This window comes from Pantherophis guttatus, chromosome 4, assembly GCF_059756535.1.
Source record: "Pantherophis guttatus breed Tessera chromosome 4, ASM5975653v1, whole genome shotgun sequence".
In the NCBI taxonomy this organism is placed as follows: Eukaryota; Metazoa; Chordata; class Lepidosauria; order Squamata; family Colubridae; genus Pantherophis; species Pantherophis guttatus.
In genome coordinates, this window is record NC_142066.1 from 142,349,245 (window position 1) to 142,376,473 (window position 27,229).

The window sequence follows — 27,229 nt, forward strand, 5'->3', positions numbered from 1 at the left end:
CAAAGTCAGCCAGCTGGTTTTTATGCCTAAAGAAGGACCAGACTCCTGGTTTCTAGTCTGGTGCCTTAATCAGTAGACCAAACTGGCTCTCATATACCCTGTTTTCCCCAAAATAAGACATCCTCTGATAATAAGCCCAATTGGGCTTTTGAGCATATGGCAATAAGACCAAGCGCTTATTTCAGGGTTCAAAAAAATATAAGTCAGGGTCTTATTTTCGGGGAAACACAGTAGGAGCTATGATATTCAGTAATGCAGTTTATTTTCTTTTAAAACATTAACGCTAAAATTGATCAGTTATACAATATGTATTTCACTTATTTACCTTTATCCCCAAATTTATATTTTACTTTTCCAGGGGAGCTCCCATAAATTTTTATTGGAGCCAAAATGTTTCGCTTCGGGTAACTTTTGGAGTTTCAGAATTACATGGCATTTTATATGGTATTGCCGAACAATATTTCAATTAATGGTTTTTCTCCATATTTCAAAGCATGGAGAATCACTGAATGCACTCTTCAAACCTCATAAAATAATTTGCAGTTTGTATTTGCATCAAGTAGTATAGAGCTTGAGTTCAGGGAATTAGCATTGTATTCGTTTGCCCAAAAAACATTATTTAAAATGTTCTGAAAAACTCCTCTATGGAGGTCACAATATTCTCACCTTCTGTAAACCTAACAGAAATTTCTTTAAAAACAAAAATAATAAGTCCCCAAGTAAGCATGTCCTACACAAAAATCAACACAAAATGTGTGTATGTGACCATTTGTGTGCTTTTTATGAATCAGGAAGGCTGTTGTCAGAATGTTGGCAGTCTACAGGCTACATCTGCTTCCCTCCTTTATTAGCATCATATTAAATGATCTCAACAGTGTAATTTAAAAAGAGAAAAGATTTAAAACATTTTAAAAAGTAACATAAAAATTTTATAGACAAGTACCAGTATTGCTTTTATTGGTGTGTTGTTAGTATTATATTCACAATTACTGTTTTCCTTACATGTCTACTAAAACCAGCTGAGAAGATAAAAAATTTGTAGAATGCAGTAAAAGGAGCCTTGGTGGTACAGAGGACTAATCTGCTGTTAAAGTAGCACTTAGCTGCCAGCTGCCTGCAATTACTGCGAGTTCAATTCTCACCAGGCTCAAGGTTGACTCAGCCTTCCATCCTTCCGAGGTAAGTAAAATGAGGACACGGTTTGTGGGGGCAATAAGCTGACTTTGTATAAAATAGAACACCACTTAGGGCGGGCCAAAGAGCCCTACTAAGCAGGTATAGACAAAAGTATGAAGGCTATTGCTTAATGCATTGTAAGCCGCCCTGAGTCTCCGGAGAAGGGCGACATATAAATCGAACTAATAAATAAATAAATAATAAAAAGAAAATATGAATAAGCCTGAAAACAGACTAAGACAGCAAACGAAAAGATACCTCTCTAGTCACTTCTCATTGTTTTCATGGGCATCAATTGAGTTGGTTCAAGCAAGCAGTACACCAATAAACATCTGAGGCATCCTAAGAAAGATCGTGAAATCTGCCAATCATGCAAAACATAAAAAACTGCCTTTGCAAATTTCTACTTTCCAATTGTTATTAGCAACACAAAATCTCTTTTCTCATGAAACAAGAAAGGGTATAAAGTAGAAAGGCATGTGTTTACCAGGGGACCAGAAGAAAACTTCTATAGCATTGAAAACAAAATTTTACTTCCTGCTCAAGTTTCAACTTTGGATAGCAAGGATTTGTTTTATTTAGAACAGTATATTTATTAGACAAACAAAATTTTATAAAAACCACCTCGTTTTTCACTGTCTCTAAAAGATATAAAGAAGCAACAGATGTCTCCAGAGTCCAAATTTACTTGCCCTCCCTATGCCTGAACATTTACTTTGAGCTTTTCTCTTCTGTTTCTTTATATATATGTATCCCACCTTTATTGGTAGGAGAGAGATGGAGAGGGAGAAGGAGAAGTGTGTGTTGTTCTAAATAAAACAAGTCCTTGTTATCCAATACATTTTCTTCATCTTATTTTCCACCCAACAACCACCTACGAGATGGATTGGTTTAAGAGAGACACTGGTCCAAGGTCACCCAGGTGGTTTCCATGGTTAAGTTGGGTCTAGAACACATGGTTTCCTGTTTACTAGCCTGGCTAGTAGACCAAACTATCTAGTGTACACATAGTCCTCACCTTACAACAGTTCATTTAGTGGCTGCTTGAAGTTTCAATGGCACTGGAAAAAGTGAATTATGACCATTTTTCACACTTACAACCATTGCAGTGTCACCATGGCCACATGATCAAAATTCAGATGCTTGACAACAGACTCCTATTTATGACGGTTGCAGTGTCCCAGGGTCATGTGATCACCTTTTGTGACCTTCTGACAAGAAAAGTCAATGGAAAACCAGATTCATTTAACAACTTAACAATTGCAGTGATTCACTGAACAACTATGCCAAGAAAAGTTGTAAAGTGGGACAAAACTCACTTAACAAATATTTCGCTTAGCAATAGAAATGTTGGGCTCAATTGTGGTCGTAAGTTGAGTACTACCTGTATAAATAATTTTAATGAGAGTTCTGCAAGAAATATCATTTAACTGTAAGAAAGAACAGGTGGGGCCATAAAATAGGCAAAGTGATAGAATATGAAGATGCCAAAGCGCTCTGGGACTGTAGAATTCAAAGAGACAACATTTACCACATAATATGTCAGAATTAACAACTGTCAATAAGACAGAGACAGGAGACTGAATAGTGGACACTGTGTTAGCTGGAGACAGCAGACTAGAAGAGAAAGAAATGGAGAAAATCATAAAAAAACCCCACAGATCTGCAAACTGAAGTTGAATGACTGTGGCAAAATTAAGCAAAAATAATACCAATAGTAATAAACACCTTGGGTGCATTCCAAAAACATCTGGAGTAGCACTTGAACATCTTTGGCATTGATAAAATCAACATCAGTCTAATGCACAAAAAAAAAGCAGCTTTATTTGGAAAAGCTTACATCCTGTGACAATGCTCTGAACATTATAAAACGTCAACATCTGCCTAGCTCTCATCCTTGGAATGTACCAAATCCAGTCTAAACATCTGTCTGATTGTACAACTAACCATAATTAGTAATCCCATCCAAAGGAGAGGGCCCTGTGTACTTCAGCAATGCTAAGGGCTGTACTAAACAGATGCAACCATATCAAACAGGTCCTTAGCTGAAGATGTTCCAAAAAACACATTCCATATAATAAAAATATATAATTGGAATTTCATATCAGATCAACTGTCACCCAGATTAACAAGGCCACATTGAATATATGGCTCCTGGACATTCATCAAAATATATGCTACTGTACAGGGCTCAGTTCCATGTACTGAGCCACCCAAGGCATGCAGTCTATAGGCTACTAGAAGGCAATCAAAAACGAAATATTTGGTGAAAAGATCTACTCAATTATGGAATTTTCTTCAAATAAACACCACTGAAATGTGAATTTTAAAAGTGAATGTACTTGCTTTATTTAGAACAACACACACTTCTCCTTCTCCCTCTCCATCTCTCTCCTACCAATAAAGGTGGGATATATATATATAAAGAAACAGAAGAGAAAAGCTCAAAGTAAATGTTCAGGCATAGAAGGGATAGTAAGGGACAGCTTTGGAAAGAAAGTTGTCTGAATTTAAAGATCAATGAGGCAAATGAACTTATGGATCAAAGGTGTGTAATTTTAAAACACAAGTTCTTTACCAATGCTGAATTGGAAGTAATTGGGGGGGCGAACCCAGATTTATTCAGAACTATCAATGATAATACCAATTTGCAAACTGGGCAACAAAAGAGTAGAAAGCAAAGAGACTATGTTATGAAGAACAATAAGGAGAAGAAACTCGAGCTGCTGAAGAATTGCAAGCACTATTGCTTAATCAAGAACTTGTGAAAAGCAAGGACTGAATAAAAGAAGCTGAAAATGTGTGTTTGCCAAAACTGAATCAAATTAACAGTGGCCAAACCACTGCAGCTGTTAAAAGGATTCCAACTGCAACATTGGAGCCAATTGATAAAGACTATGTAACCGCAGAAGAATTGAGTCTTAAAACATCAAGATATGAATTTACAGAAAAAAGAAACTTTAAATGGAAAATGCAATTGGAATTAGAGATAAAAAGATTCACATATAATTGAGCAATTAAAGAGTTTCAGGCAGGGAAACTTGAAAAATAAGAAAAGCAAAACTAATTTGTATGTGATACACAATCTGGACAGCAAAAAGAATTGCAGAAACTGTAGAACAACTGAAACAAATTGCAAAGAGATTAAGTTATATGACAATCAAATAATTAAATTCCAGCAGAATTTTCAGATTTGCAGTAGATCAGCAGTAATTCTAAAACCCACAAATAATGAAAAACCTATCAAAGAAGAGACACTAAACTTTTGGAAACATTTGTGGGAAAACAATAGGAGCCACTATAGAAATACAACATAGATCAAGAAAGTTGAAAATGCAGTGAATGTACTCGGAATGGAAACCATGAACATAACTGAAGAAATAGTACAAAAGCAATCAGACAAGGTCAAAACCTGAAATGTACTAGTATAATAATTCTTAGGTCCTTGGTTAGGACATGAATTATTAAGTTTCCACCAGTCTTAGACTGTAGATTAGCTAAACATAATACAAGCTTTGGGAGAGTATATTTCATTTGAACATTTTATATATTTAATTGTATTTAAAGCAGGTAATAAATCAGAAAGCCCCAGCAATTACAGCATCAAAAACTGTGAATAACAAACAAGCCTCTACACAACAAAATATAACTTAAAGCAATATTCCACAACTGGACCAAGCACATAGATTTCCATAATTAAAATAAAAGAGGCATTAGTGTAAGAACCATCAAGTTAATGATGGTCAGATGAAATCATCAGGTCCTACACTAGTCCACCCAATCAAAGAGAAAGAATTTTAAATGCTTTTTAAGACCATCAAATTTTCACACAGTCTGGAACTTATAACAAAAGTCCTAAATAAGAGTGAACAGTTTTGCTAGGGGAAATAATATAGAAACAAAGTGGGGAGGGAGTTTTATTGGGGGAAAGGCTAAACACTAACACTTTAAATTGGATTCTGGCTTGAACAGGGAGTCAGTAAAGAGCCTCCCTTATAATCAGGTCTGGAGTATGCTACAGATAGTCCTTAACTTATGACCACAATTACCAGTAGGGGCAGAATTTCCAGTGCAAAGCAAAACAGTTGTCAAATGAATTGCACCCGATTTTATGATCCCTTTATCTCACAGTTAGTAAGCAAACCACTCAGTTGCTAAGTGACTTACATGCTCGTTAAGCAAATCCTGGTTGATTTTGCTTGCAGGACACCTGCTGAGAAGGCCACAAATGATGATCACATGATCCTGGAATGCTACAACTGCTGTAAATACATGCTGGTTGCCAAGTACCCAAATTTTAATCATGTGACCATGGGGATTCTGTAATGATCATAAGTCACTTTTTGCAATGCCATTGCAAACTTCAAACTGTGACATGGGTGGATGGATGGATGGGTTCTAGAACGTACAGAACCATAAACATATTTGTTGGCTTTTCCAGATATATATTTCCCTTCTATATATTTCAATGCAAAATATAGTCAGCTCAAAGAAAGTCAAATATTTATATCTGCACATGATCAACAACTGTCTTAGGTCAATAGATGTTGTTAGTCCTACTTCATAAGAACTTTGAAAAAAATAAAATCAGAAAGGGAGCAATGGATTGCATGAAGTAGGACTAACAACAGGAAAGTTATAAAGAAGAGTCAGTTGGATTTAATCTAGTGGCTAAAGCAACAGACTAGAATCTATTCTAGTGTGTGGGGTTGTTGTCTCACCTTCAGCATAAAAGCCAGCTGGGCTTTAAACTACTATGATTCCAATGAGACAATCCTATGATGTAGTTGCTCTTTGTAAAATAAACATGAAAATTAAAAGAACTCTACCCCAAAGTATTTATGACTTTACAAGTGAAAAGACAATTTACAATTAAGAGAAGCCATTAATGTGTGGTTTCCAAAAGTATTAAGCCTGAGTATCTGAAGCCTTTATGAATGTTGACTGATTTTACCTGTTTACTGTGATTCCATTTTTATCATCGTTTCAATGAATGTTTTGAAAGAGTATCTTTCAAATAAAGAAGTGAATTTAACTTCTGGTGGATTTCCAGCAGGACTTATATCATCTAAGTGACATGTCCCAGTTTGTTCTTTTGGCTCAAAGAATTTAGTGCAACAATAAATCTGTTTGCATTTGAACAAGTACAATATTTAATCAGTTTTACAGGTGAGAAAAGCCGATGGAAAAACTGGCCATGAAAATGTGTCATCCAGACATGAATACAGTTGTTCCCCTGATTGAGATACAGCCCAGATACCTTTCAGAAGCAACTTCATGCTTAAAATGAAAATCTTGTGAAACGAATGCCTACCATATGTGGTATCAATAGGATTCGTAGGAAAACTGATGGGATCAAGTATCCTTCCTCACCTCAATCACTAATCACCGATTTGAGTTCAGCAATTCAGTTGAATGTTGAGGATTATTTTTTTTTTTAAATCAAACCACAGAAGCATAAAATGCTCCAGGTCATCTTGGACCACTCCACAAACTATCTTCAATCAATTGTCCCTCCAGCCATCTAAATGTGGGCTACTTAAACCTTACATTTTCTGCAGACAGCGAGCAGACAGGCAGATGTTAATCAAAGGGTAAGAATCTCTTGCTGAGCTTTAAAATGGATTTTGCACATAAAGCAATTTGTAATCTCGCTGGAAATTTCAGATGGCAATTTGATCACTTAACACAGCTTTACTCTATGAATGTTTCATGAGAATCTATTCAGCAGTCACTACAAAAATGAGCCTTTTGTTTTCACTGCCACTTCCTCAAAACATACATTCAGCCGACTCCTCTTTTCCAAGGTCAGGCTGGTAAGATGACATGCCCATAATTTCGTCTTCCATAGGTGAGCCAAGCCGACCTGAAGATGGTAAATAAGGAACAATGACACTGACCCACTTGCAAAGATGTCTAATCTAAACAACGTTACCACTCTGCATTATATTGCCTTGAGTGCTATCTCAGCATCCAAGAGAGCATAAAAAAGAGAGAGAGAGATGACATGTTATGGAGGGAGAAAAATGCTGGCTGAATATTAAGAAATGATAAGGCCAGTGAAAAACATAAGCTCCTCAGGTGAAATCCAATTTTTTTTACTACCAGTTCTGTGGGCGTGGCTTGGTGGGCATGATGTGGCTTGGTGGGCGTGGCAGGGGAAGGATACTGCAAAATATCCATTCCCATCCCACTTCAGGGGAAGGATACTGCAAAATCCCCATTCCCTCCCCATTCCTGGGGGAAGGATATTGAAAAATCTCCATTCCCACCCCACTCTGGGGCCAGCCAGAGGTGGTATTTGTTGGTTCTCCAAACTACTCAAAATTTCCGCTACCAGTTCTCCAAACTGCTCAAAATTTCCGCTAATGGTTCTCCAAACTGCTCAAAATTTCTGCTACCAGTTCTTCGAACTATTCAAAATTTCTGCTACCGGTTCTGCAAACTGCTCAAAATTTCTGCTACCGGTTCTGCGAACTGCTCAAAATTTCCACTACTGGTTCTCCGAACTGCTCAAAATTTCCACTACTGGTTCTCCGAACTGCTCAAAATTTCTACTACCAGTTCTCCAGACCCTGTCAGAACCTGCAGGATTTCACCCCTGTTCTCAGGTACTGAACATAGGATGTCAAAAGCAGTCACAACCATTCCTGTAGGGGAATGTTTTTCAACCTTTTCAGCAACTTCAAGATGCATGGACTTCAATTCCCCATATGCCAGCTAAACTGTGACAGATTTTAAAGCAGAGAAAAATAATATTGATAGACCTGTCTTCCTACTAATAACTCTTATGAAACAAGTACAGATAAACTGGTGCCAACAAGACTCTACCAAATGATTTATTTTATATATGGTTACAAATCAAGTCAGCCAGTCCACTCCAGGCATACAAGGCATGAGACAGGAAAAAAATATTTATTTTCATTCGGTTTAAGTCTTAAGGCTATTCAGGTTTTCATCTAGATATGCAGCATCAAGGATATGCCATTCAGGATTCTTAAATACTGAAAGGTTTGTAAATTCTTTCTAAGGGTAGTCCTCGACTTACAACCACAATTGAGCCCAAAATTTATGTTGTTAAGCGATAAATTTGTTAAGTGAGTTTTTCCCCATTTTACGACTTTTCTGGCCACATTTGTTAAATGAATCATTGCAGTTGTTAAATTAGTAATATGGTTGTTAAGTGAATCTAGCTTTCCTGACTTTTCTTGTCAGAAGGTTACAAAAGGTGATCACATGACCACAGAACAATGCAACCGTCATAAATATGAGTCAGTTACCAAGCATTCCAATTTTGATCATATCACTATGAGGAAACTGCAACATTCATAAATGTGAAAAATGGTCATAAGCCTGTTTTTTCATTGCCGTTGAACTTCAAAAGATCATTAAACAAACGTTTGTAAGTCAAGGACTACCTATATTGTACCCTAGTGCTGTGAAATGGGATGAGCTCCCGTTACTTGTCCCAGCTTCTGCCAACCTAGCAGTTTGAAAGCACATAAAAAATGCAAGTAGAGAAATTGGGACCACCTTTGGTGGGAAGGTAATAGCATTCCATGCACCTTTGATGTTTAGTCATGCTGGCCACATGACCATGGAGACATCTTCGGACAGTGCTGGCTCTTCGGCTTTGAAATGGAGATGAGCACCGCCCCCTAGAGTCAGGAACGACTAGCACATATGTGCGAGGGGAACCTTTACCTTTACCTATACTTTGATTAGACAACGTCATTACAATTTGTTAAATAAGCTGGTAAAAACTAGGAAATATATTAAATATGAAGATGCAATTAATGTAAGAACATAGATTTTAACATAGCATTTTAAACAAATTAGCAGCAGAATAAATAGAAAAAAAGATTTGCTGAATTGTTTTTCAATAAATGGGAATTCTGGGACAATCTCACACAACGTTGCAACAATCATAAATGTGAATCAGTTGTCAAGCATCCAAATATAAATTACATGACCATGTGGATGCAATGGTCGTAAGTGTGAAAAATGGTCTTAAGTCACTTTTTTCAGTGCTGTTGTAACTTCAAACAGGTCACTAAATGAACTATTGTAAGTCAAGGTACCTGTATTTAATCTATTTAGAAACCCCTTCAGGCCTTTCTGCTAGATTGCAGAAGCAGCAGAAGAGGGATAAAACTGGGGTGGAAAACTTCAAAAACAAGAACACAAACCTCCTGACTTAAAGAACAAGCTCCCCAGGAATCTCTCTCACCCTTATTTGGGTGATATCACCATGGCATTGGCCGGCCTGCTATGACCCTTGTCTACCAAAAGGGTCATAGCATAGTAAATATCACCTCTACTCTAGAATAAACATTACCTTCAGTTCTTCAAATGTCTAAATAGAAGCTCTCCATCATTTGTAATTTATCAACTTATCATGGTCTAAGGTCTCAGGACAGATGATTCTGCCACTGTTTGGTGTAGGGCCGTGATGGCTAACTTATGGCATGCATGCCCGAAATGGCACACAGAGCCATGTCGCCTGGCATGTGCGGCGTCGCCTGTTCCTCTTCCAGGTTTCTGGCATGCATTTGTGCGTGATGATCAGCTGGCCTTTTTGCGTGCAGCAGTGCCGGAAACTAAAAGAGCTGCCTTCGTTTTCCTGCCTGAGCATGCACGCCAGCCAGCTGATCATCGCGTGTGCACGTGCACCAGAAACCCGGAAGAGTAACTGACTGAAACTGGAAGTTCAGTACTGAAACCGGAAGTTCATTTTTGGGCTTCCAGCTGCTGAAAAGGTTCACCATCACTGATGTAGGGGTTGGCGACATTAGGTGGACAACCTGTGGACTCTGGAAGGTACCAGATCAATAAGCACCTTCTAAGCACAATTGCTGAGAATCTCTAGCAGCAGTTCCTTTTTAAATATTGGTTGGTTGATTTCAATGCCACCAACATAAGCAACTTGTAGGGAAGTGCTACAACTAAGCACCATTTATTAGCTTATGCTTTATGTTCTGCTTAACTTTAGACTGTAGTCTTAACCTTAATAAGAACAAAACACAAAGAATTCCCCACACTCTTCCCTAAATCTCCCCAAATCTCCTAATCTTGGTCATTCTAAGATCTGATTCCAGTCATCATAGCCTCACCTCCTCTTAAACATTCAGTTTATTCCCTGTTGGTCTATTATCCATTTGTTCCTGCTTCTTTAAACATGACTGTGCAACTTGTCTATGCAACAAGACAAGTTGTAAGTTTGACTGTGCAACTCTTAACTTGTAAATAAGAAAATGAAAGCATATTCTGCTTTTTTAATGGCACCTTTAATAAACAATAATAATATGTTCTTAAATTATTATGAATATTATATTATTAGGAATGCTATAGTCTTTTAGAAGTGGCGGGCCCAGGCACAATACCATCCCTTTCCCACTCACCACTAGTCCGCAAAGCCAGACGATTGGGGATTCACTGCTTTAGCCAATTTGTAAAAAAAATGCATGCTATTAAATACCTTGCTTGAGAGATCGCCAAGACAGTGTATACAAGTCCAAACTCTTAAAGTTTAATAAAGCACAATTAAAAGCTTTCATGACAAAGGAATGACCAAAATATTAGAAGGCAGTGGGTGTAGAAAGGTATGCAGTTGGCAAACATCACAGTCAGAGGCCTTCTGAGGAAACAAGAAAACAGCCTGAATTTCTAGTTCATTACTATCTGGTGGCAATCAATACGAATATTAACTGCGCACCTTGCACATCTGACTAACAACCCAAGATTTTGCGACAGAGTTTACCTTCAGAAGAAAGGAAACAAAGCTTACTTAACAGAAAGAGGAAACTGGTGAGCCTGGGCTACTAATGCAAATACTGCTATTTTAAACTGAGGCACTCAAGAATTATGATCAATAAGCCATTGATATTAAATACTCATACATAGTTTCATCAATCAAACATTCTTTTTAAATCTGGTGTTTCTGAAGTTTCAGGTCTTCATAGGTAGTTGGGATGAGGAGTGATAGGAGCAAATTAATGCAGTTAACTTCCTTTCCTGATAATCTATCAAAAGATTCCCGCCTACAAGAACTTTAATCTATCATTAAAATGTATACTATTTGGAGTCAACAAAGCTAAATCCATCTCACTGCATTAAAGGTTGATCACACGAATCCTAGCATCCATATCTACTCCCAACATTTCTTTTCTCAACCGCTACATGAGGGGAAAGTAAGAGATGATGGGAGCATGATGGTTTCTCATGGTTTCCTTAGAAAGCGGCATTTCCATCATTCCTTAAAAGTAGCAACGCAGGAATGCTATTTATTGGGTAGGAACATATTGTGGTGAAAGGTAAAAAGGTCCCAGAAAAGCTTTGTATTAGTATTCCCTAATCTGATGTTTCCAGATTCCAGAATGTCAACTATCAGAATTCCCAACTGGTATAAAATTCAATTTTTCTGAAAATTATCAAGTCAACGAAGCTCTTTTGGCTATTATTGTAAAAAGAAACCTTAAGAAAAGACTCTTATCTTACATATCCTACACATGGTGACCCACGCAAGGCTGCATCTGCCCTTTCAAAATGCCTGGGGGCTGTAGGGATTTGAATGAGGGTCAACAGATTTTCATTAAAACCCTGGCAAGACTCAGTGGCTTTGGGTGTATGGAACCTCAGGATCATCCTTAGTTCTGAATGGAATTGCACTCGAAGAGCAGGAGGCAGGCATAACTAGGAGAGCTTTTGCACAACCCTGGTTTGTACACAAGATGCAACCTTTCTTGGATCATGGCCTCCCTTCACTCAGTTACTCAAGATCTGGTCATCCCTCTTCTGCAATGTGTTCAATGGGGCTATCCATTTGGAAGTTTCAGAGGGTGCAAAGCACGGGAACAAGAGCAATCTTTGGGGGCCCCAGGATGGCCCATATTAGACCTTTGCTTCATTGGTTACTGGTTGGTTTCCAAATTCAGTTCAAGGAGTTGGCTATGATCTTTAAAGCCCTTAATGGCATAGGTCCAGGCTACCTGATGAACCATCTTGTCCCTCTAGAACAAGCCTCTACTACTCCTGCAGAGTGGGCCTACTATGGATCCCGTCGGTCAAAGAATTCTGACTATCAGGATCCTGCAGATTCTTTTCTGCAGCATCCATCCTTTGGAGCATCCTGCTGTCTAGGCTAAGATCTGCCCCCACCCTTCTAGCCTTCTGCAAGAGCCTGAAGATCTGGCTCTACTGGGGACCAGATAGGGGAATTCCATGTTGGAAATGGTTGCTGGGTTGAAGGCAGACTCCACATACACCCCTTGCTCTCTGCTCTTCACCCATCCATCTTTTTGTTATCATATTGATGTTTTTTCTCCTTGTGTTCTTTTTCATTGTTTATTCTATTGTTCTATTATTTTATTTCAATTTGCACTCTTCATTTATTCCTTTTTATTGTTATAAGCTGTCTAGAGTAGTCCATCCCACAGTAAAATAGGGAGGCAAATTAATTTAACAAATAATAAAATAATAATAACATTACTTAATATTGTCTTAAAACATTTAATATCATAGAAAATTTTATACATTTTTGTAATTTAATAAGCTAATTTCTTGAATAATCTTCTACATGACAATGGTTACTTTTTTATAGTCAGAATGCTTCAAGCTTCAAGCTACAGTCAAATTAAATCCGCTATGTCAAAATACATGTGAAATACAATCAAAATATTTTGTCAAGATTTTCCATTCTACCAAGATAATGTATATTTGAAGTTGAATATTTAATGTAGCTGTAGAAATATTAATCATACAATGCAGTGAAATAAAGTAAGTTTTAGAGACATCCTTCAAGTTTAACAAAGTACTTATTTCCAAAGAACATTTTTATAGTTCTCTCTTAAGAATGTGGCTTTGAGTAGAACTTCTAAATGTTTGTCTCACATTGTTAATTCATTTTGTTCCTTCAGATTATTTATAACTTTAATTAGAACAAGCATCATCATAAAAAATATTACTTAGCAACTGATCTCTTTGTCAATTCCAAGTTATTTGCTTCAAATGCTACAATGTTATTTTCCCCCAATTCTTTATTTATCTGGAAAACTTATTACTTATGACTTATTACTCAACTAATTTGTAAAATAAGAGAAGCATGATAGATTTGCTAAAAATACAGTAAACTAATAAACATGGTTTCTACTCAGCTGGACTGTCTTAAATTCAATGTTACCTTCTTTTCAGGTAAAGTATTCCAGTTCTTCATACAATATTAGCATCAATAATTTCTCACTGCTCACATACAAGAAATAGTCTTCTTTGAAGTATTAATACTTACTCTGTCTTTGTCATCAGCCACGTCACGGACAATGTCATCACTGTCTAGGATTCCACCATCACTATGTTCTAGACGATGCACCTGTATCCAGTAGTTTAGATCCTGCACACACAAAAATGAAACCATTAGATATCACTAAACATCTATGACTTATGAATCAATAGCTATTGCTTATTTGATGGAGTTCCCAACAATGAGTTTTCATGCCTTCCAAGTAAAGTTGCCTTCTATAAATCAGTTGCATTGATAGCAATAGCAATAGACTTATATACTGCTTCACAGTCAGCATATTGCCTGCACCAATCTAGGTCCTCATTTTACTGACCTCGGAAGGATGGAAGGCTGAGTCAACCTTGACCCTGGTGAGATTCGAACTGCCAAATTGCAGGCAGCCGGCAGCCAGAAAAGGTAGCCTGCAGTACTGCATTCTAACCACTGCGCCACCATGGCATTGATCATTGAGGAGCTTTGGTGACACAGTGGTTTAGAATGCAGTATTGCAAGCTAACTCACTGCTCACTGCCAACAGTTCGATCTTGACTGGCTCAAGGTTGACTCAGCCTTCTATCCTTCCAAAGTCAGTAAAATGAGAACCCAGATTGTTGGGGGCAACATGCTGACATTTGTAAACTGCTTAGAGAGTGTTGTAAAACACTATGAAGTGATATATAAGTGCTATTTCTATTGCTACCTATGTCAACACCATTTACATTAGTGGTAGTGGATCCTCAAAGTTTCCAAGTATTAAAATTCCTTTCATTGAAAAAAATCAAGGATTGAATTGGGAGACGTGTGAAAATACTTGATCCTACCACAGTGACAGTTTAAAAGTGAATGTGTGTAACCTGAAACCAGCAAAAAATGTTTACTCCCATATTCCTAAACAGCATCTCTTTCAGGAACCAAGCATAGATTAGGATTGCCATATTTCATTGCAACGATCTGAAGAACCAGAAGAGGGAAATACCTCTAAAAAGAGAAAATGATCTCTAACATTAAAAAGAAAGAAAGATAAAAAAAAATAAACTAAGGTTATAAGGAATTTTTTAAAAAAATAAGAACAGAAAACAGAAAATCGCAACACATAATCAAGTTTACAAGACATTCCGCATAACTGGCTCCCATCCAGTACAGACTCTAAATATACACTCCTTTCTCCCAAACATCTTACTATTGCCAGCATGCTGTTTAAAATGAAGGCATTTTTTTTACACAAGTTTGAACTCTTCCCATTACAGGCTTTTCCCACAGGGGGAGTTAGTCCCTTCATTTTGGAAATAGAAGTTCTTCTACTTTAAAATTTAATTGTAACACAATTAAGACAAAAGTTAATAACTCCAAGGATATTCTATCAACGTTGTCCTTGAGTAGAGATAGCATTCATAAACCACCTGGATGTCACACAGCAAGTTGGTTTTCTGAAGAATTAAAGTTTAGTAAATCCAAGGTTGTTCTATCACCACTATCCTTGAGCAGAGATAGGCTGAATATGACACCTGGACCTCCCACAGCAAGTGAGTTTTAATAGAATAACAGAGTTGGAAGAATCTTTGGAGGTCTTCTAGTCCAACTCCTGCTCAGGCAGAAGACTCTATTCAATTCTGGACAAAGGACTGTCCAATCTCCTCTTGAAAACCTCCAGTTATGAATTTTTTTAGAAGACTCCTTCAGAACCAACTTCATTAACTCATTCAGTATTCTATCAGATACTGAACAAATGAGTCTTATAAAAGTAGGCCTTACAAAAATGTTAGTTAAACCGAGGGAACTATTAGAAATAAGCTATAATAAAGCTAGTCACCTCCACTGTCCAAGAAAACAATGCCTACTTTGAGAAAGCATCCCCTATTTCAAAATGGAATACAGTGATGGAATATAACAAAGGATCCTTGGGAATAGTTCCCCTCTTACTTCCTCTGCTCCCTGATAAAATACCACACAATATAGAAAATGTAAGTAAAAGAAATAAAATAGAAGTTGATAAATAAAAATAAATGAATAAAATAAATAAATTAGGGGACTGGAGACTAAAACATATGAAGAATGGTTATAGGAACTCGGCATGGCTAGTCTAGTGAAGAGAAGGACTAAGGGAGACATGATAGCAGTATTCCAATATTTGAGGGGTTGCCACAAAGAGGAAGAGGTCAAGCTATTTTCCAAGGCACCCGAAGGCCAGATGAGGAATAATGGATGGAAATTGATTAAGGAGAGATTCAACCTAGAAATCAGAAGAAATTTTCTGTCAGTGAGAACAATCAATCAATGGAACAGTTTGCCTTCGGATGTTGTGGGAGCTTCATCACTGGAGGCTTTCAAGAAGAGATTGATTGAACTACCGTTTGTCAGAAATGGTGTAGGGTCTCCTGCTTGGCAGGTCTCCTCCCCTGGGCAGGGGATTGGACTAGATGACCTACAAGGTCCCTTCCAACTCTGTTAATCTGAATTAATCTGAACTATTTTAGTGAATCTTTGCCATATTTCATTATAATTCATATATCAACAAGCAATGTGTTAATGTTGCAAACAATGTAAATTCTGTAAACCGCTGAGTAGTCGTAGTTATATTTTTATCATTCCAATGTAGCAGGACAACTTTCGAGTTTTTCTACCTACTAACAGGTTTTAAGAAAATTCGTTTAGAGGTCTATCTAAAGATGAAGAAAAGTTTCTTCGTTTAGATGTCTACTTTCATCTAACTACAGTTTTTTAAAAATCAGAATATTAAACCTTGCCTCAAAGTTTATTCAATACATGAAAAGCCTTCCCCCCTAAAAGGAACAATTAGAGGACCTTGTATAAAAATATGTTTAAATGAAGCATTAATCCCATGATGATCTACCCAAGCCTTTTCTATAAAGCAATGTAGTTCAGAAAAACAAATAGGGCTTAATTTTTTCCTTAGACATATTAAGATCTACTAACATTTTTAAGAGCTCAGATATGGCCATCTTAATATCTGAGAAACAGTCACATCCCAATGGGATTGGCCTATTTTATCCCATCAAAAGAGGGGATCCCACTCCATCAAAAGAGACCTGCTATGGATCCCATCTATCAAAGAATGTTGACTGACAGGATCCAGAAGAGCCTTTTCTGCTAGGAATATCACCAACCTTTAGAATATTCTCCCACAGGAATGGAGATCATCCCCCACTCTTCTGGCCATCTGGAAGAATCCTAAAACCTGGCATTACCAGCTGGCTTGAGGCCCCAATAGTAATGACAATGTAGAAAGAAGACCCCTATTCTAATCTTTATTCAATGTCTCTTAGCTTTATTAATTTTTACATTATCCTTTTTATCACTCGGTAAGCCACCCAGAGTTCTTTCAACAGTGAGAAAGACGGCATATAAATTTAATAAATAAAAAATAAATAAACCTTAGAGATAGAGTTTGTGTGTGCATGTAATGGAGGGGTGTCAAACTCGCATCATTACATTGTTCTCACATGATGTATCGCGACTTTTTCCCCTTTTGCTAAAACAGAGGTGGGCGTGGCCAGCAAGTGACGCATCCGGCCCGCAAGTTCGACACCCCTGATGTCATGGAACACTGTGCATGAAAATGACTCGTTCATAAGTCAGCTGAGTAGGTTACCTATGTAACTCAACAGTAGCTTGTCATCCCATGTGCATAACCAGCTATAAAAGAAAACTTGGCTGAACTTGCCATGAAAGTTCCCTGGGCTGTAATCAGGCATCAGAAGTTTGACGGTGATAGAGACTGACAGGAGCCCAGTACGGATGACTGAAACCAAGCAGGAGCAAGACTTCAGTAACCATGCAGCATCAAAAGGATGAGCTTAGTTAGGAATGCCAGTTCAAAATTAATTATGGGCATGGAAAAATAAAGGTTGTAATAGTTTTCTCTAGGCAAAAGAATCAAAACAAGAGAGGAAAAAAAAATGCCTTCCCCTTCTTGAACTTGACTTACAGTTCAATATTGCTGAAATTGTTTTCTTCCTTTAACCAAATGAATCCATTTGTAAACTTTGACATAGATAGAACAGATGGTATGAAGCCAAGGGCATTGTTAGATTGGAGCAAATAAGCAACTAACACATTCTTCAACAGTTAATCACAAACCAGTTGTGCTTGGAGCCAATAGCAAAGCATGTTTGACAAAGATTTGGTTGGATATAATAGCTGTTGTTTTTTTTAAATACAGGTGAACCTTTTGAAGTTCTCAGGTTAACTAAGGTTGTAGGAGACCTAATCTTCGAGGATATAAATTCAGGAATGTTCACAGAGCAAGGAACAACTACTGTAAAGCCACAATTTCCTGGTAATACAGTTTACCATAGTTGTCTTCCTGTTTAGAAACATCATTATACCCATGATAAATTACTATGACATGTATGATAGCAGTATGCCAACCTAAAAATAAATATTGATTTAAAAAATTTATAAAGAATTATTTACAATTGTTACCTTTTATTATTCTTATAAAACGCTGTTTTAAACACAAAATTTAAGCATAAGTATGATAAAAATCATCAACTGAAAGCTTTTACTATATATCTAAATTAGGGGGTGAAAACCTATGATATCCAATTCTGGAGAATCAGTGGGTTATGTCTATAAATAAATGTGAAAGATATTTTTTAGGGTTTAAAAATGTAATTGATTCATTGAAATGTTATTGTCTGTTGGATCACTTAAACAAATAGTTAAAAGGGTGTGGACATCAGATTTTATAACGTTGGCATTGGAAGAAATTTGAATGTTCTTGAGCTCAAATTCTATTATCCAAAAAATGAACTCATATCTTTTCTATTTTCCAATAAAATTGAATTGTTGATTCTTGTGCAAAATTACAACTACCTCACAGGGTGATAGAGTATCTGGCCCAAAGTGTAAGTTTCAACTGCATATATCACTAAACAAATATTGTAATGAGTCATATTCAGCATCCTGTACTATCTCTAAAATATTTTCATAATCATTAGAAATCAACTGTTCCAAATGTGTTGATTTGTTTGGCCCAATATTCAAACTAAAAATCTACCCTACTATTTTGTAATTTGTTATCACTTGAGACTATATGCCTGGCACCTTTCAAAGTTGAAAATGAAGAACCATTTTAAATATACCTGGTCCTTAAAACCACGCACAATTTCAGATATATTACATACTTACATTCCAAGTAGACCAAAGTCATAAAAAGTCTCGTTCCAAAATATATAGATGTTAATACAGAGGTCTAAAATCTGATAGCATTAAGATTAATTGTAACATTAAACTTGCCGCAAAAGATTTTAAATTTGTTATATCCAACAAAATTACCGATATACACTAAGACATATAAGGTGACATATTTTGAAAAAAATATAAACCCAAGTATTTTAAAGGTATTCTAAAAAAATTGGCAATCCTAATCCTACATAGTAATCTAGGGGTAGAACAGGTTCCCAAAACAACAAATAAGATTTGTTCCAGCTAATGGTATAATCTATAATAATGGTATAATGGTATAATAATGGTATTATTAATGGTATAATAATAATATAAATTCTATTTCTGTTATGAGTTTCAACCACTTTGGTTATGACATTAGCCATAATTTTAATAGTTTACATAAGAAGAATTTATATTCAATGTTGAGTGCCAATGCACAATACCTTGAGACAATCTAATGTACAAACTAAAGATGTGAGAACCAAACTGAAGATTAGGGGAAATAAGATATCCTATTGTTGGGTGTCACGATATAACTTGATAGGCTGAGAAACAAATCAGTTTTTAACAAATGTAGCCACTAGGTGGAGATACCAAATTGTAATACGGTACAATGAACAAAAGACAGTGAAAATCCCAACCTTACCAGAATACATTATACATTTAATTTGAATCCTATCAAAGGCCTTTTCAGCATGTAACTAGATTAACAGCCAATTCCAATTTATTTGCTGTAATAGCCCTGCTATCAATCGTCACATAAATATTGTCATATACTTGTTTTATTTATCAATCTAGATTGATATGGATGAATTATAGATAATGTAATCCTTTGTAACCTCATGGCTAATGTTTCAGGCAATATTTTACTGTGCACATTAAGCAAATATATTGATCTTTGCACATCTTATAGGATCTGCCCCAAGTCTTAATATTACTGTAATATAATTCTCATAAAACAATAAAGGAAATGCAGAAATGTTAAATGATTTATTACAGACTTCCCACCATAAGCCTCTAAAAATGCTTTTGGGGGATTCGTGTTTATTATATTTTAATCAGTATAGTATATTTAGGCTTTAGTTCTTCACTGTATGATCACAACTTTTCCCAACTCTGGTGCTGCAGATTTTCTTTTTTATTAATGTCATTATTAAAACATATGATAAAGTATGCACACAGTGGCAAGTGCAAATGCACAGATTTGTTTTTAAAAGAGAGTACTGGTTGTTTTCACTGAGATAAATTATGTGGGGGGAGTAGGCTGGGATTCATGGAAAGAGATCATAACCTTTTTATTATTCTTCCCACAGCATTTTCCCCCCAAAGTGCAAGGTCCACTTTTTGGCGGATCAATAAAAAGTTCATCTCTTGTTCATCTATTGATTGCAACAGGAATTGACTGACTGGCTTGTCACATGAGCCTGACATTATGAGCTGAGAGGGAGGGACTGGCCCAAAGTCACCCAGCCAGCTTTCATGCCTAAAGTGGGACTAGAATTCAGAGTCTCCTGGTGATTGGCCCAAAGTCACCCAAGTCAGTTTTCATGCCTAAAGTAGGACATTTTGTTCTTATATATGACAATAGCAGCAAGATTTCATGCTTAAAGTAGGACTAGAATCTAGAATTTCCTGGTAATTGGCTCAAAATCACCCAGCCAAAATCACCCAGCAAAATCAGGCTTAAAGTGGTACTAGAACTAAGAGTCTCGGTGATTGGCCAAAAGTCACCCAGCCTAATGTCTAAAGTGGGACTAGAACTTACAGTCTCCTGTGAGTTCTGTGATTGTGACTGGCTCAAAATCAGCCAGCCAGCTTTCATGCCTAAAGTGGTACTAGAACTCCTGGTGATTGGCCCAAAGTGCATGGTCTTAAACAGGGTGGATTTGATTTAAATCGAGTTGATTTAAATCATAATTTAAATCATGATTTAAATTACTAGTAAAAAGGCTTGATTTAAATCAACTCAATTTAAATCATAATTTTTAAAGAGCAACTGTCATCTCTGCTACTCCTTTGACCCACTGTTGACTCACCGATAGTCCCAGTGTTGCAGAATATACAGCCTCATGCTACATAACTAAGCTCCATTTCATGCTGAATAAACTAAATTATTTATGTATCTTAAATAGAAAACTATCTTACAATAGATTTTTACCCCAAAAGTTTTTTATTAAAATAAATTCGATAAAAATAAAAAAAATCCTGTTTAAATCAAAAAAATCCGATTTAAATCAAAAAAATCTGATTTTTTTGATTTTTTTTAAAAAATCATTGATTTTTATCCATCCTGGTCTTAAATATGACAATGGCAGCCAGATTTTATGCTTAAAATGGGACTAGAATTCACAGTCTCCTGGCTTTTAGCCAGTTTACCACTCAACCAAACTGTCTTTCAAATTCCAAGGTATTCCCATGTTTTGTTTCTTTCACCTGAGCATCATATATTAGGAATCATTCAGCTACTAAAACATATATCCAACATCCAAACATATATCCAAAACATTTTATTTTCTCTAAATCACTAACTTTAACACATATTCACCTTTTCTATGTTCCTTTAAGATTAACTTGCTATTGAAACTAGCTTTTTGATACACTCTTCTTCACAATCTCTCTCTCTCTCTCTCTCTCTCTCTCTCTCTCTCTCTCTCTCTCTCTCTCTCTCTCTCTGTGTGTGTGTGTGTGTGTGTGTGTGTGTGTGTGTGTGTGTGTATGTACGTGATATATTTAATGTACTATGTGATCTAGGTGGTATAGGTACATATTTTTCCCTCCCAATCACTTCACTGTTGGCGGCAGAGCCCAAAAGAAAACAAGTAGAAAAAGAAAGCTTTTATGCTCATAAAGAAAACAGATTATAAAACAAAGTTATCATTCTTCAATCTTATGAGATGGAACTCCCTTGCTCTGTTCCCTCATAGTTCTTAGCTTGTATAAAAGTTTAAATTTATAAGAGCCTTACCAAATTAACCTAGGGGATTAAAAAAAAAACATTGGAAAGCAGAATCTGAGAAGGCAAAATAATGAGTGAGTAAACACAGGGGCCCATAAATATCCAACTCTGTTCATATTAGTTCTGTGCAGGTTCTGAAAATTAACTGGAAAAAGTGCTCCAGATCTGGCATGCTTTAAAAAGTTAACCCCTTAAAGCAGCCTTCCATAGAAACTTGGAAAAAGAATATAGCTACTTTAATTCGCAACCAAGAGGTTGAGAAGTGCTTATAAAAACATTCAAGTACTTCTTCTGAATCAGTTTTGAAGGATGTAGGTCAGTGTTGGAAAAACCTTTTTGGCACCGAGTGCCGAAATGGGAGTGTGCGCATGCGCATGCCAGAAATCAGAAGAGCATCTGCCCAGTGCTCATGCGTACGCCAGGAACATGATCTTCCATTTTCTAGTGTGCGCATGCGCTCTAGCCAGCTGGTCTTTGTGCACAAATACGCGCCAGAAACTATAATACCAGGTGGCTGGTGCACATGCACATTCCGGAAACTGGAAGATCATCTTTCCAGCACGCACATGCACATCAGGCAGATATTCTTCCGGTTTCCAGCACTCCCATGTGGGGTAAAACCAGCTGGCCAGCATGCCAGAAGTGTAACAGGTGACGGCTCACGTGCCTGGACAGATGGCTCTGCATGCCACTTCTGGCACACGTGTCATATGTTCGCCATCACTGATGTAGGTAATACTCAACTTAAAACCATAAATTGAGACCAGAATTATCATTGCTGAGCAAAACAGTTGTTAAGTGAATTGTACCCAATTTTACCTTTTTTGCCATGGTTAAGTGAACCTAGCTTCCCCTCCCACTATTCAATTTTCTTGTTGGTTTGGGAAGGTCACAAATGGTGGCCACATGGATTCTGCAACCATTATACACATCAGTTGCCAATTACCTTAATTTGGTCATGTGCCTGTGAAGATGCTCTAATGGTTATAAGTGTGAGGACTGGCCATAAAGTCACCTTTTTCAGTGCCACTGTAACATTGAATGATCTCTAAATGAATGGTTGTAAGTCAAAGGCTTCCTGTACACAAACATTGTATACATTAGATATAAAAAGGCTATAGATACCTATTAAAATGCCAGGTTTTTAGATGTAAAAAAAAAAATCAGATACATCACTTCAGATTTTTTTCTCACCCCTAATATAATATATGTACAATTAAAAAACAAACTGAAATATTTGGAGGGAGAAATAATAAAAAAAAACATACAATAACATGCTTAATGTGCACATTAGCTTTTCAGTAGGAATGTGGCTGTGTTCAGAATTAACAAATCATATTCAAATTGAGGGTAAATTATAGTATACACCTGCCATCAATCAAAATGACTCTAATCAAGCCCATATAAACTTCAGAAGTTATACTAGGATTTTTCTGAGTTGCCTCTTACAGCAATAGGCCTAGTCTGTGAAGAGTTTCCGAAGTATTAAAGGCACCTCATTGTTAGAAGATATCAGACAGAATGGCACAAAACAATTTCCAAGACATTGGATATACCATGGAACCCAATGAAGACAGTCATCAACAAGAGGAGAAAGCATAACAGTGACATTTCCAAGAACTGGTTGTTCTTCCAAAATAGATCAGAAAACAAGAAAATTGGTTGAGAGGCTGCCAAGAGGCCTACAGCAACATTAAAGGAGCTACAGATATTTCCTGGTAGATACTGGTTGTGTATTACATGTGACAACAATTTCCGGTATTCTTCATATATCTGAGCTGTGGGGTAGGGTGGCAAAATGGAAGCTTTTTCTTACAAAAAAATAATAATAAATCCCTGGCATTTTAACAGGTACGTATAAATTTTTTATATCCATTGTATACAGCAAGTGGATACCTATTGCCTACTGTTTTAGACTACAGTTCTGCCAGTTAAAAATCCCAAATTCCTCAATTCCGTATTTTTACCTGATATATAGTGTGAAACATACCACATACATACTCACATATAAATCCATCTATGGTTAGGGTTTTTAACTCAAATACTGTGAAAAATATTCCGCTGTGAATAAGACAGCTCTCAATATGTTTTATATTTTAATTTTCATAATTCGCTTATCCATGGATAATCAACAGATTACCCATTTTTCATGGTGTTTTGGTTAAAATGGGAAGGTCAGCTTAACTATGAATGGAGTTATCAGCAAACGTATATAAAGAATAGACAAGTCCTTTTACAAAGTTTTGCTATATATACTCTCAAATAAGGCCATCTGCAGATAAGCCAAAACCATTTTGGGGATGCATTTTGGTATCTAAAATTCTTTGCTTATTTGTGAATGTATATGAAAAGGAGCTGCTGAGAGGCCAGGATGAATAGGTTGTTCTATATGCTTTAATTTAACCAACTTCTTGGACCAAACAAGTTGACAATCCATTCACTTTAGCCAAGTGTATTAAAAGCATGTTTAATACATCTTTAAACTCAGATTTTAAAAATGAGAATATTAAAAGTCAAAAGATTATTGAGGCACATGCTGTCATCTACTATAGTTTGATTGTACAAGAAAAAGGCTGGAAATACGGAGATACATTTAGTGCATACTAGATAATCTGTGCCCAGTTGGGACTTTCTTTGAGAAATATCTTCTTATTTAAACAGAGAAACAGAACAATCCCAGTGGGCAAAAAGCAGTGAGAATGGGAATGACTTCTGACTTCCTGCCAGCTTCCCCACTGACCCTCCCTCCCTCCCTCCCTCCCTCCCTTCCTTCCTTTCCCTTCCCTTCCCTTCCCTTCCCTTCTCTTCCCTTCCCTCCCTTGGCATATAATTTATTTGAACATACTGTATGTATGTATTTACCATATGTATCATATGTATAAAATATATACCCAGAAGCTATATGTCCAGTAATGGAAGAACAGGGGCAAAAAACCTGCTCCTGTATTATCACTTAGATTTATATACCACTTCTTAGTGCTTTACAGCCCTCTTTTAAGCAGTTCAGCATATTGCACCCAACAATCTGGGTCCTCATTTTAATGACCTTGGAAGGATGGAAGACTGAGTCAACTATGAGCACCCTCAGGATCGAACTCCTGGCAGTGAGCTGAATTAGCCTGCAGTACTACATTCTAACCAATGTACCACCAGGGCTTTCTAACTAATCCTCCACAATTGCATGCTTTATACAAATCACATTCTTTTATCTACCTCTCTCTCACACACATACCCATAGAAAGACAGGGAGGAAAAAAAAACATTTTTACACAAGAGTCCCTTTAGTGAGCCAGTTTACTAAAGCAGCTACATTTTTTTTTTCAGTCTCTCACATGTAAGACTGGGGGGGAAAGGCATGGTTGCTATAATAAATACTAGCAATGCTATTATGGTCCTAGGGCCCCAAAGAATTTTTGTCTGGGTGAAAGCAGCTTCAATGTGGACTCCATCTTCATTCTTCAGAAATGGGAATCTGAGACAAAAGGATGCAGCCAAGGATCCTATTTAAGATTCATGCCTTTCTGTTTCCTTCTACCACCACCACCCCCAGTCAGTATTGACTTCTTTGGCTGGTGTGTGTGTGTGTGTGTGTGTTTTATCTCCTAATGATATTTCCTCCTAAAGATTTGTTGGAAAGAATTTATATTCTTCTTCTGTGTAATGTTACTTTTGTAGCATAAGCAATATTACTAACAGACTAAAAATGTATGTAGCTACAACGGTTCAAGTGATAAAAATCATTCAGACTGTATTTTTTTTTTCAAATAGCAATAAATGTCAGTGTTCAAACTTTTCAGCCAGACCAAAGATAGCCACTCTTAAGGAAAATATTTATTTATTTATTTATTTTGTTATATTTCTATACCGCCCTTCTCCTGAGGGACTCAGGGCGGTGTACAGCCAGGATAAAACATAACATATAAAATTTTAAAACATTTAAAAAAACAATTAAATAATTTTGGCCCGAATTTAAAACAACCCAATTAAAACTGAAATTCGATTAAAAAACTGAGAGGATGGGATCAAGCCAGCCCAGCTAGATGGAACAAGTGTGTCTTCAGGGCCTGACGAAAAGTCCGGAGATCTGATATCGTGCATATCTCAGGGGGCAGGTCATTCCAGAGGGCAGGTGCTGCCGCAGAGAAGGCTCTCCCCCTGGGGGTTGCCAGCCGGCACTGCCTGGCCGACGGCACCCTGAGGAGGCCCTCTCTGTGCGAGCGAACTGGTTGGTGGCAGGCTATTGGCGGCAGATGGCGGTCTCGCAAATACCCCGGCCCTAAGCCATGGAGCGTTTTAAAGGTGGTTACCATATGGCACACTTTCCAAATCAAAGTGTATTCTTCCACTATCTTTCATTTCCAAGCTTCAGTTTACTAACCTTAATCAAGAGCAATTAGTGATATCCATCATTGGATATTTACTTCAATGTTATCAAGGTTCCAGTTAAACCCAGCCCTTTGCCTGCACTGTTATTTTTCTAAGAAACAAATCCACATTCACAAAGATTTCTTGGACTCAGCAGAATTACAGACTCCAAACTTTTCACTGCGTAATTATATACTGACAGCAACAAGACTTCTTAAACAGTTATTTGCATACAAAGAATGTTCTGTTTAGACTATACAATAATACTGAAATGACTATTTTTAAGTTATTGAAAAATCAGGGTCCAAATTAAATTTCTATTTCAGCTAAACCATCTTTGTTATCAAAAGTCAAGATAGGGATACCGGATTTTGCATTTCACTATTTCTATGAATCAAAGACCATTTCAAGAAAACAATCATTTTTAAGCTTCAGTTTCACCCAGCACAAGGCAGATAGAGTGATTGATCTATGTTTAAAAATACACAAAAGTTTGTATGAAAATATGTAGAAATATTACTGTAAGTCGGATTTCAGCAACCCGCAGCTCTGGAGCCGCATGTGGCTCTTTGACCCCTCTCCTGTGGCTCCCTGATAACTCAGTCACACAACCTGCTATCCGCCCTGAGACACTGGCCCAATCCATCCGTGGCCAAGGCCAACCTCAATAACATGAGGTCTGGCAGGGTGGGAATGGGATCCGGGAGGAGGGTACGATGAAAAGGGGGACAGGCCCACAGCTGAGGAAAAAGCATGAGCCACAATAGCAGCTTCCCCGAAGATGACCCTCCTCCTCACATGACCCCCAGCCGGCTGTTGCAGAGCTAGAAGGGTCGCACAAGTGGGGATACTTTCTTAAGCGAGCAGCCAGGATTGGCCGAAGCACAGCGAAGGCATACGGAGCAGGTGGGTTGACCGGCTGACAGGTGACCGTCTTTGGTGAAGGCACTCTGGCTTTTCCTGAGCCTGATCCCCAGGGTGGGTGTGCGAGGTTTGGTGGGGCCAGCCCCCTTTTCCCGCTGCCCTGAGCTTCTTTAGTTCTTCAGCTGAGCATGCTGGCGTTGATTGAAAAGCATCCTCTGGATGGCAAAAGTCCACCATGCAAGATTTAAAATTACCTGAAGGACACTTTTCAATCAATGCTGCCTGCAGCACCACTCCATTTGCTTGCAGAAGGTGTGCGCCCATGTGCATGAGAAAAAAAAGGGGGGGAGAGGGAGAGAAGGGAAGAAAAAGAGAGAAATGAGAAAATGATTAATTAGAATAAG

The 27,229-nt window shown here is 37.3% G+C and overlaps 1 protein-coding gene across 14 annotated transcripts in view; it reads right to left on the reverse strand.

The window, feature by feature from the left end:
• Nucleotides 1-27,229, reverse strand: part of PARD3 (par-3 family cell polarity regulator) — a 650,052-nt gene that overhangs the window by 538,879 nt on the left and 83,944 nt on the right. For all 14 annotated transcript variants that reach the window (XM_087893015.1, XM_087893013.1, XM_087893011.1 and 11 more), the window contains exon 2: nucleotides 13,460-13,561. In XM_087893015.1, coding sequence (XP_087749141.1) covers nucleotides 13,460-13,561 — 102 coding nt within the window. The remainder of the gene's footprint in view (nucleotides 1-13,459; nucleotides 13,562-27,229) is intronic.